Source organism: Musa acuminata, chromosome BXJ3-9 (assembly GCF_036884655.1).
Source record: "Musa acuminata AAA Group cultivar baxijiao chromosome BXJ3-9, Cavendish_Baxijiao_AAA, whole genome shotgun sequence".
Lineage (NCBI taxonomy): Eukaryota > Viridiplantae > Streptophyta > Magnoliopsida > Zingiberales > Musaceae > Musa > Musa acuminata.
Genome location: NC_088357.1, coordinates 4,920,972 through 4,930,952, shown reverse-complemented (window position 1 = coordinate 4,930,952; position 9,981 = coordinate 4,920,972). Strand labels below are relative to the sequence as shown.

Genomic DNA, 9,981 nt, shown 5'->3' with positions numbered 1-9,981 from the left:
TTTGAAGGAATGCATGTACTATGATTTATATAATAAATATATTTAGTTATGACCGAGTCGTGTTCCTGACTCGATCATATTTGTCATATCTACTAACCTCACAAGAAAGCGAAGGTGGCATGCTCCACGTTATTCCTCCATAGATGTACCTCTTCCACTATCATGATCATAACGGATGTATGAAATAAGATTTCGAAATAAATCCAATTGTATCACGTCAAATCTCTTATAAAAGACGGCTCCAATCAAACAACTATCAGTGAACTCTGAACACTGTAAATTACTTGACACTGTAAAAAAACCCAACGAAACCTCGATTTAACTAAAACTTCACGGAACACTGTAATAACTAGGACCTCAATTAATTCCCAGCGAGAACATATCGGTGAGATATGTAGCCCACACCTCTAGCACTCGGCAACACCCAGAAGATAACAGCAAACATACCATCATCTTTGTGAAAACTCTTTAAGATATCACCACCATGTCAAAACAAACTCACAACAATGTGATTAAAAACAAATTTACCACAAGGGTTTGAATTTATAAGTGCTACCATGACTATCACAGCCATAAAATGATTTAAGAATGTGAACATGGAAAGTCAACCCAACAAAATTTCATGGAAAAAGGTTGCATAAACCACTAACAGCCTCCAATGTCACTTGTCAGGCTTATTTCATTATAGTTTCGTGGCCAGGGAAGGGTATAACCTTGTTGGGTATTTTATGGAAAACTGCGCTGATAGAGAGGGAGGGCACCTAATGCCTCACGCTCTGCATTCTCTTTTTTCACCTGCAAAGCAACCACATTTTCGTTTGATTTAATGCAGAACTCTGACAAGCCGAAAACTAAAATAGAACCATAAAGAGGCTATTTACTTAAGAACATATATTACCAAAAATGCTAAACATATTACCAACACAAAAAAGAAAAGTTATGTATATATATTACAATTAGAAAGACATGGCTGTGGCGGATGACACAAGAGAATATATTACCTAAAAGGAATAAAAGACGTTCTTGACTATAGAAAACACAACAAGAAAACATCATGTTGGCTGTTGAGGATAACTCAAAAGAATGATTAAAGAAACACAATAAAAAGCAGAATCACAAATTCACATAAAGAAACTAAGGGGAAAAAAAGATGACGAGAAGAATGGCCTTTAAATGCAACATGATTATGTTACCTAATTTATGACCAAGATTGGCAACAAAAACTGAGTCTAAAACCAAGAATGAAGAGGTGATGGAACGGACTCGGAGGTGGGAGAATATCTCAGGCCACTAGTCAGGTGGCAGTACAGAGGGGAGAAAGGCCCTTGTTAAATGACTAGAGCAACCACTTAATATCATGTAGACCTAGAATATGGTTTAGATATCTTCCCCTTCCCTACCCAGGTAGCACTCTCAATCACATGTAGTGTATCACGAATTATAGAAGAAAGACTTCTTTGGAACTTATGGGATAAGATAAGAAGCAAGTAATAGACAAATAAAGTGACGGTGCAACATACTAGTTGAACTACACGTCAATAAGCATCAAAGAGAAATAAGATTTTACATGTCTATAAAGTATATAAAAGAGAGAGAACAAGATTTGTTCATAAGAAATACTCACGAGAGCCAGCATATCTTTAAGATAGCTTCTAAAAGGTGTTTGCAATGCCTGCAAAGACAAAATTTTGTTACAAATGGTAATCAAGGTAAATCTCGAATAAGAAATTATGGTACATTACTAGACATGAATTACCTATGAGTCTAGACTACCTACTTAAAGGTCAAATGATCCATCCCGGATAATTAAGAATGTAATAATGATTTTTTGTATAGATGGAAATATGTAATTCGAGCTAATTTACGAGCCAGGAGAAGAGTAGCAAAAAGAATATAGAAGTTTTACATCATGAACAAAGCCAAAAGAAACTGTGAATAACAAAACAAATTTTGCAGGCATCACCAATAAAAGAGTCATCGTTCTGCATCGCTTACAAGTGAGAGTATATACACCATGTAATTATAGGAAGAAGTTCTTACATCTAATGGTGCTAACATATCAATATCTCTAGCAAGGACTGGAAGTGTTGTACAATAAAATTAGTGCAAACGTGGAACAATTTAAGATATAGTCGATAATATATAGTCAATCAACCATTGATACTTACCAAGCATAAGAATTATATAGCATCCCATCCTTTTGTGTATTCATGTTCAACCAAGGAAATGGATGTAGTTCTCCAAGATATTATGAATAATCTAGTAAAACATTCTTGACAACTGCAAAAATCCTCTGTTACTAGTTAATGAAATTTTGCAACAGGATATCTCACCAAGACATGAGAAGGCTCATGTCAAGTGCATATTATAGGCCTCAAATGTCACATTATTGTAATGATAAACAAGGATGAGACTGCTTTCCTAATATGACAACAAGCAAAAGCAAATAATTATATATGTGGAAAACAAGTTATGGATCATTTTGATTTTTAATATGACGCTGAGTTTAGTGCCTCGATAAGTTTTCTCCCTTTTGAACCAGGTGACCAATCTTCAAGTAACAAAACAAAAAGTTAGAAAGAAAAACACCCCGCTTGCAAGAGCAAGGTAATGTGACCCTCCCAGCGTTGGTAGGAGTTTCATGCACTGGCAATTCCTTTAGTAACAAGCAAAAGCAAACAGCGTAAGTGTTATGCTGATGCCACAGCACAACCAATTCCAAATAATAACCAACGACATTTTCTTCCCAAAAGAACTACATCTTGTGCGAGGTAGGTCATATTTTCAAATTTGATACAAATTTAACAATTCTTGTGTCTAAAATTACCTTGTAATTAGATTATATTCTCAAATATCTAAATTTCTTATTTTAAACAATAAGCCTAAGCCTATAAAGTCATCTCCTTTCTAATAACGCGTTTGAATGTTTTACACCTCTCTTGTTGAATAAGCATGTTCTTCTCAGTATCCTCAAAGTTTCATGGTTGATCATGATCCCCCTTAAAATTCAAAAAATAAATGTCGATTAAAAAAAGGCTAAGTAGGGATAACTAAAAACTGGATAGGCACCCAAATATCCTGATAAGACAACAGAAAACTTTTTGTTTGAATATAGGTGCTGCCCATGTTTTGCTCATCCAAAATAAGCTTCTCAAAATTGAAGCCTTGTCATGTGCCACAATTTACACTGTCTTCCTTAGCTAACATACAGACGTGTTCCCTGACACCACCAAGTATAGTCTGTTCCGGCTAGAACAAAGATAATCATAAGTGAAAAAGGAAATAGGTAAAAGACTTTCAGCATGCATATAATATATATTGCCCCAAGTCATCAGCAATAAAATGCAATGTCATCAATTGAAAGTAATTCTAAAACACTACGGTCCCAGGTTCCTCCAGGTTAAAATCCAATATCACCCCGACAAACACACACCAGAAGACCATCTCTATGGTTTTCATATTATATCTAATTCCAGCGGCGTCAATAGAAAAGCAATTCAACCCTCAGCCTAACTACAAATCAACACGAGATCATTGCCCAATGTCAGACTCCAAGCAGCCTAAAGTCCCGAAACCACATCCATTTCATGTCACCTAAAAACCATAACTAATCTGCTCGGTCCATCACGCATTCAAATGACCACACCCTCGAAACAATCATATAGTCACCACAAATAGCTTAAAGAGATTATAATAAGATCCGGTGCCACCTGCAAGTCCTCGGGAAGGTACTCGTGCTTCGTGGAGAGATCAATGGCGCGCTTAAGACGCTGGTTCCTGGCGTCCACCACCTCGCGCGGCAGCCGCGCCAGGGCCACCTTGATGTCCAAATCGTACAACGGATCGTACAGATCTTCGTACCGCAGCCCTAGACCAGAGGGGGGAAAAGGGAAAGAACAAGATCAATCGGAGCAGATCCAAAAATCCAAGACAGAAACCCTAACCAAGAAGGGGCCAAGGGATGGTGGGATCACCGTATTTCTTGAGGCGATTGCAGAGGGCCTTGTAGTGCTGGGCGGCGAACCAGTTGCGGCGGGGATTGATCAGCCACTGCATCAACGACGACGCCATCGATCACCGAGACCTTCGCTTTCACCGCTCGAGTTCTCGATCCCTCCGCGTCTACAGCGAGAAGAGGAGCATTCACTTGGGTTTTATATTTATAGTAACGATCATTTACGGGTTCAATAAGGATCGGGTATAAACCGAACCCATATGACCCGACCCGAAGTTAAGTAATAGTTAGGAAGATAGTGGTTTCGATTTACGAGTAATATATGTTTGTGCTTTTTCATACGTCCTGTGATCTTAAAAAAAATCCTCGTATTAGAATTTTCAGAATTTTCAGGAAAATGTTAGATTCATAAAATAAATAATGAAGTGTAAAAGACTTCAATTTGTGGATGTGTGTGTGTGTGTAATATTAAATATATATGTAAAATATTTTTTTTTATTTTTTATGGTTTAATATTAAATATATATATATATATGCAATATTAAATTTTTATTTTTTATTTTTTTTAATATTAAATATCACTTTGAATTTAATATTACATATATATGTAAAATATTTGTTTATTTTTTATGGATCTCATTAATTCTACAATTGATAGTTGCCATGTAGTATTTTAAATATTAGTTTGAAGGAATATTCCCTATGCATTATGCATCAAATTTAGAGGAATATTTATCTAGAGAAGAGTAAATTGTACTGTTAATAGTTATATATCTTCAAAAATTTTGTGTCATTGCATGATAGAATTTAAGTATTAGTTGTAATTCAATGTAAATGAGAAAATTTATCATCTGAATCAAATATAACTCAGGAAAAAAAAAACATTTGGGGCATGTTGAGCAATTCAGTGTTTTGATCTGCCAAGCAATATTATTCATTGATAATTATGCTGGAATAATTTGTCGAAGTTTATTTATAGAAGTTATGAGCAAGTCTTAATCAAAACATTAAAAAAATGAAGGAAGTTAAGTTTGGAAATTAAATTAAAAAATTTCCCAAAAATTCAAAGAATAGTAGCATGATTTATTTACCAAAATAGATCCAAAGTTTTCCTTCAAAAAAAAAAAACATTTCTCAACCCTATTTTTCTTGGATAATTGGAAGATTCATCATTGTGTTCTTTCAGATAAAATAGATATCGTCACAATGCTATTGTGGCATGACACTCATAATATTTTCCACCTCAAATCTTAATCAGATTGTAGTTTATATTTGTATCAGATGAATCTACCAAGTATTCTAGGTATCAAAGTTGAACTAGTAGTTTGTATTCGTGTTAGATGAATATGCAAAGCATTTTTGGGTGTCGGAGTCGAACTAGTATTGGCATAGTAAGGAGTTAAAGTTAGAAAGGATCATCGATAACCATGTATAGGGTTGAAGCGCACATGAAATGCCAGCAACTTGAAGATGATATTTGCTGCAATTTGTCATCTTTGGTAAGAAGAGTACAAATAATTTATATGGATATAGCACCTATAAGATGGCAGTGATACTAGTAAGATGTATCAATTTCAAGCAGGCACAAAACTAGTTATTGGTTCAGAAGAAGAAGATAGATGTGTCACTATCATTCTACGAAATGCTGGAGATGAAAGCAAACAGAAGATCCACTGAATGCTTTTTCTCATAATACAAACCATGGAAGAACATCAGTTGATACAGTTAGTGCAAGAGCAGGATCAAAGTCGTAGTTCCCTCAACTACAAAGGCAATGGCAACTTGAAGGAGAAAGAAGAGGATGGTAAGTGTTCCTGTCCTACTAATGTAATCTGCACTCAGGGAGTTACCTCTGGCACGCTCGGTCAGTTTGGCCTCCGATTTGGCACGCTTCTGTCCCACTCTTCGTGCCACCGCCCACTTTTATGCTAATTTTTCTTGAGCTTGCAATCTGATTCTTCTTGCCTTGACCTATGAGCAGTGAAGAAGAATGACCCTTCTTTGACCTCGTATTGGTTGGTCTCATACATTGGATTTGAATGGCATCGATACTGCCAAAATATATCAAATTCAAGAAGATTTTTTTTCTTCTTATTTTTAAGGTTGAGAGCAAAAAGAAGATACATATGGAATGCATTTCTCTTAAGAAATAGAAATTATGATGAACATCAGTTGATACAGTCAGTGCAAGAGTAGAAGTAATGCAGTAACACCTAAAGCACCGGCTCCTACAATACATCCGATGGCCCTCAATTGCAAAGAGAAGGCAACTTGAAGGAGAAAATTGAGGATGGCAAGTGCCCTGTCCTCCTAATGTAATCTGCTCTTTCAGAAGTCATTGCGGCACGCTCATTCAGTTTGACCTCCGCACTGGCACGCTTCTCCTCAGCCATTCTTCGTGCTGCCGCCAACTTGTTTGCATATTTTTCTTGAGCTCGTGATTTAATTCTTTCTGCCTTAACCTACAAGCAATGAAAATTATCCAGAATTATCTCATAGAGAATAAAAGAAAATGCGCAAGTTACCGTATCGTGCCAAGCATGTGTTTTAGTTTAATTACTGTCCAAGAATTATATTTATAGAGGTATCAAGACAGATGCCTCATGTCTCCAACTCTGACAATTTGAAGTAACCTCAACTATAACCATAAGGTTTTCTAAGACAAAAACTTCCATGAGGAAAATAAAAAAGAAGGGGAGAAAATATGCTTGTTTTATACCTCCATTCTCCTCATCACCATTTCAGCTTTTCTTTTCTCATGATTTTCCCATGCTTGTATCTTCACCTCTTCACGCTTATATCTGAAGATGCATAACACAAAATCATTTCAACAAGTAGAAATAATGAGATGCTAATAGCAGATGCGTTGTCGCAGACAAAGCAGCAGAATCACTATTTTTTCTAGTATAACAATGTACAATATGCATCTGAGCACTAGAAGAGAAAGGACTCTTAACATGTAGAAGAGAAATAGTTTTTCTTGTTTTGCAAAAAAATTAGCTTTTTACGGATCTCAATAGCGGTAAACAATTCATGCGGCCAACCTCAAATAGTTGGGACTTACTGTTTTGGGACTCTCAACATGTAGAAGAGAAATATTTGGGCATGTTCTGCAAAATACTTAGTTTCTTACATATCTCAACAACGGCAAAAGATCCATGCCATTGACCTAAAATAATTATGACTTGCAACTTTATTGTGCAAAATATTTCCTAAATAACATGAAGAAATAGTTCGCATTCATGCTTTGCGAATGTAACACATCCACCAGCTTCATTAGAGATCGCACAAAATTTGGATGATGAGAATTGCAGTTCTTTCATCTCTTAGGATGCAGCCAAGCATCCTAATGTTGCATTCAACGTATATATGTGAATCATATAGACCAGGCAACAAAACCCAATGCCGTCAAGTGTAATACAATTGCGGTTCAACATATATACGTGAATTGCAGTTCTCTGAGATCAATGTTGCATTCTAATGTTATGTTGTTCTATGCTGCATCGCGAGCTTTAGTTTAAGCTTTTGGGTTGCGTCGATGTCCGATTGCCCTGTTTTCCTTCTTCTTCGATGCAAGAATTCTCACAATATTTCTCTAAGCCTAAATCAACAACTATTTAGATTTATCCAAAGAACAATCAATTATGATTTCACAGTAGATGCTCAAATGTAGTATGCATCAAACTCCTTACAAATGCAGGACAAAGGCAGGAGAATGCTTCATGTTTCATTGCAATGCCACAGAGCAGGATCAAAGCAAACGAGGAAGAACACGAGCAGCAGCAAACCAGTCACAGTTACCTGGCCATGTACTTTGCGCGTTCTGCCTCATCCCATGCCATGGCTCGGGACTCCAGCGAGCTCGAACTCCTACCTTGCTCTGAGCCATTGATCTCAGAGAACTTGCCACCGTCGACCTCTGCTTCCCCTCCATAAGGCCAGCCAATCCTCTCCGCACTCCTCATCCCTGCTTGATAGCCGTCGTGCCGCCGGCATCTTTCCGGGGTGGACGACCTCGAAGAGATCGGACTCTTCGACACCGGAGTCGTCGCTCGCAGTGGCGTGCCGGTCCTCGATGGCTCTTTGCTCGCTATGGGCGTCATCTCCGTGCCTGCGTCCCTCAGACACACCGATCTGACCACCATGGACGAGTCCTCGATCGGCTTGTTCGTCCGCCAGAGCGCCTCACTGCAGTCTATCTTCTTCGTTTCCCCTTCGTCTTCCTGAGCAGTGACCGCGAGCACTATGTCGTACTCCAAGGTTCCGTCAGCGCTGCTGCAGGAGTCCCTTCCTCGCTGGGACAAGGACGAGAGCAGCCTTCTGTCGTCGGCGTTCGAGTTCCTCGGCTTGCTCACCGCATGTTTGTGATCTCCGCTGCCGGACAGCCCCACCAGCCACTTCTGGGCATCGTCCCACTTCGAAGGGGTCGGCTTGCTGCGCGACCCCAACACCTTCCGGCGGTGAAGAGCGTTGTTGGCGACGGCGCCATCGTGGAACTCAAAGCTGTATGCGTTGGCGCAGGGCTTATCCATAGGCCTCATTGTCTCAGAAACCAGTGCGATGGACGGCACATCGAACACTATCCGATCCCTTCAACCAAATCTTCACATCAAGGAACGGAAACCATGGTAGCTCAGATCCGCTCACAAGTAAGCTAAGAGAACGAGCTCATTCTACTTGTACCCGCAACTGCAGCTCAAAATCGAGTGCAGCTTAGCATACCACATCCCAAGTCACAGCCACAGAGCAAGATCTAAAGATCTGTTCGAGCCGGAGATGACAAAGGAGGCTGCTTGGGAAGGAGGCATGGGTGTGAGTTCCGGGAAACGGGCCAAGGGAATGGAAGTGAAGAGATAGATCCAGTGGAGGAGTGGAAAGAAGGAATGATACCACCTTGGAAATGGCAACCTTTCTCACAGTAGGAAAGCAGGTGACGGAGGAGGCTCTCAAGGGAGGAGGAAGAATCTCTCTGAAACCTGCTGCTGCAGCAACGTGAGACTGAGCAAAATATTATAGCAGCCAACTGTACTGTCTCCATGGCTCTTGTCCCCATTCTCCATTGGCATCCACCATGCCGAGAACTACAGCTTGGAAAACAGTGTTGTAAGCCAAGATTTCAATCAATATCATATTTTTCTTCATGATATTACGCAGATAACACCAAGTAATCATACAAAGAATATACCTACTACAGCATCAGCTTCTCATATCGTATCTCAACTAAGAACGATCATAAGCTGCAAAATCAACATTCATTCATTCATTGCCATCGAACTCCATGATCGAGGAGGACATGTTTGGTGAAACATCAGATGCTTGCATAACGTGCACACTGACTCTGCAAGCTGGCAATTCTTCTCCTCCTTCCATCCCTGTGGATAGCTTTTACTAGAACTAAGATGGAAGAAATAGGCCATCTGACAGAAAGGTCCCAAGCAGCAGTGGTGAGTGCAGTGGATCCAGTGGTTTTAGAATCGGCAGAAAATTACATGCATACCCTTCCATCATCAACATTTTGGTACTTGTATCCCTTAAATAGTAACACAACAACAACAAGCCATAACATTACAAATATTGTCCAACTTCATAAATAGACAATATTCTTAATTAATTTTTTTTATTATAGTTTCAATATTTTTTTTAGATTTCTCCTACTATTGGTAATACGAATTATCTCGCTTCTTCTAATTAAAGTTTTTAATAATATATTTTAAATTATATTACGATCAAGATTCATCGTAATGTATTACGACGTATCACTCGGTACGGGAGTACAGACCAATCTAATAGAAGGTCGATGCGAACGATACACTCCTATATATCATGTGTCAGTATAGTATACATAGTATAGCTAGCTAATTGTCTTCTTCGCCAACATCTTGAGATCACACGACCAAAAGACGAAGAATGGATTTGACCGTCCACGTCGTGTGCTTTAAGCTTCGTGAGCGATGCGGCAGCTGATCATTGGTCGAGATACGATAAGGCACGATTCTCAAAGGCGTCGATTGATGCGAGGCAACCCA

The 9,981-nt window shown here is 38.8% G+C and overlaps 2 protein-coding genes across 2 annotated transcripts; both read right to left on the bottom strand.

Annotated features, from left to right (window-relative positions):
- Positions 1-485: 485 nt before the first annotated feature.
- On the bottom strand, positions 486-4,138 carry LOC103997197 (cytochrome b-c1 complex subunit 7-2, mitochondrial-like). The gene is made up of 4 exons (XM_009418366.3): positions 3,975-4,138; positions 3,711-3,868; positions 1,625-1,672; positions 486-795 (listed from the first exon to the last, which is right to left on the bottom strand). The coding sequence occupies exons 1-4, from the start codon at positions 4,069-4,071 to the stop codon at positions 727-729; spliced, it is 372 nt and encodes a 123-aa protein (XP_009416641.2). The 5' UTR covers positions 4,072-4,138; the 3' UTR covers positions 486-726.
- A 1,925-nt stretch (positions 4,139-6,063) lies between these two features.
- LOC135648480 (uncharacterized) lies at positions 6,064-8,965 on the bottom strand. Its single transcript, XM_065166225.1, has 3 exons — positions 7,757-8,965; positions 6,675-6,756; positions 6,064-6,417 (listed from the first exon to the last, which is right to left on the bottom strand). The coding sequence occupies exons 1-3, from the start codon at positions 8,494-8,496 to the stop codon at positions 6,205-6,207; spliced, it is 1,035 nt and encodes a 344-aa protein (XP_065022297.1). The 5' UTR covers positions 8,497-8,965; the 3' UTR covers positions 6,064-6,204.
- Between the last annotated feature and the right edge of the window lie 1,016 nt (positions 8,966-9,981).

Excerpts from the sequence above, each read along its gene's own strand:
- LOC103997197 (XM_009418366.3), bottom strand. The coding sequence starts at position 4,071 with ATGGCGTCGTCGTTGATGCAGTGGCTGATCAATCCCCGCCGCAACTGG. Across the intron at positions 1,673-3,710 it reads ACCTTCCCGAGGACTTGCAG|GCATTGCAAACACCTTTTAG; the intron begins GTGGCACCGGAT and ends TTGTCTTTGCAG. Across the intron at positions 796-1,624 it reads TTAAAGATATGCTGGCTCTC|GTGAAAAAAGAGAATGCAGA; the intron begins GTGAGTATTTCT and ends GTTGCTTTGCAG.
- LOC135648480 (XM_065166225.1), bottom strand. The coding sequence starts at position 8,496 with ATGAGGCCTATGGATAAGCCCTGCGCCAACGCATACAGCTTTGAGTTC. Across the intron at positions 6,757-7,756 it reads CGCGCAAAGTACATGGCCAG|ATATAAGCGTGAAGAGGTGA; the intron begins GTAACTGTGACT and ends ATGCATCTTCAG. Across the intron at positions 6,418-6,674 it reads TGGTGATGAGGAGAATGGAG|GTTAAGGCAGAAAGAATTAA; the intron begins GTATAAAACAAG and ends CATTGCTTGTAG.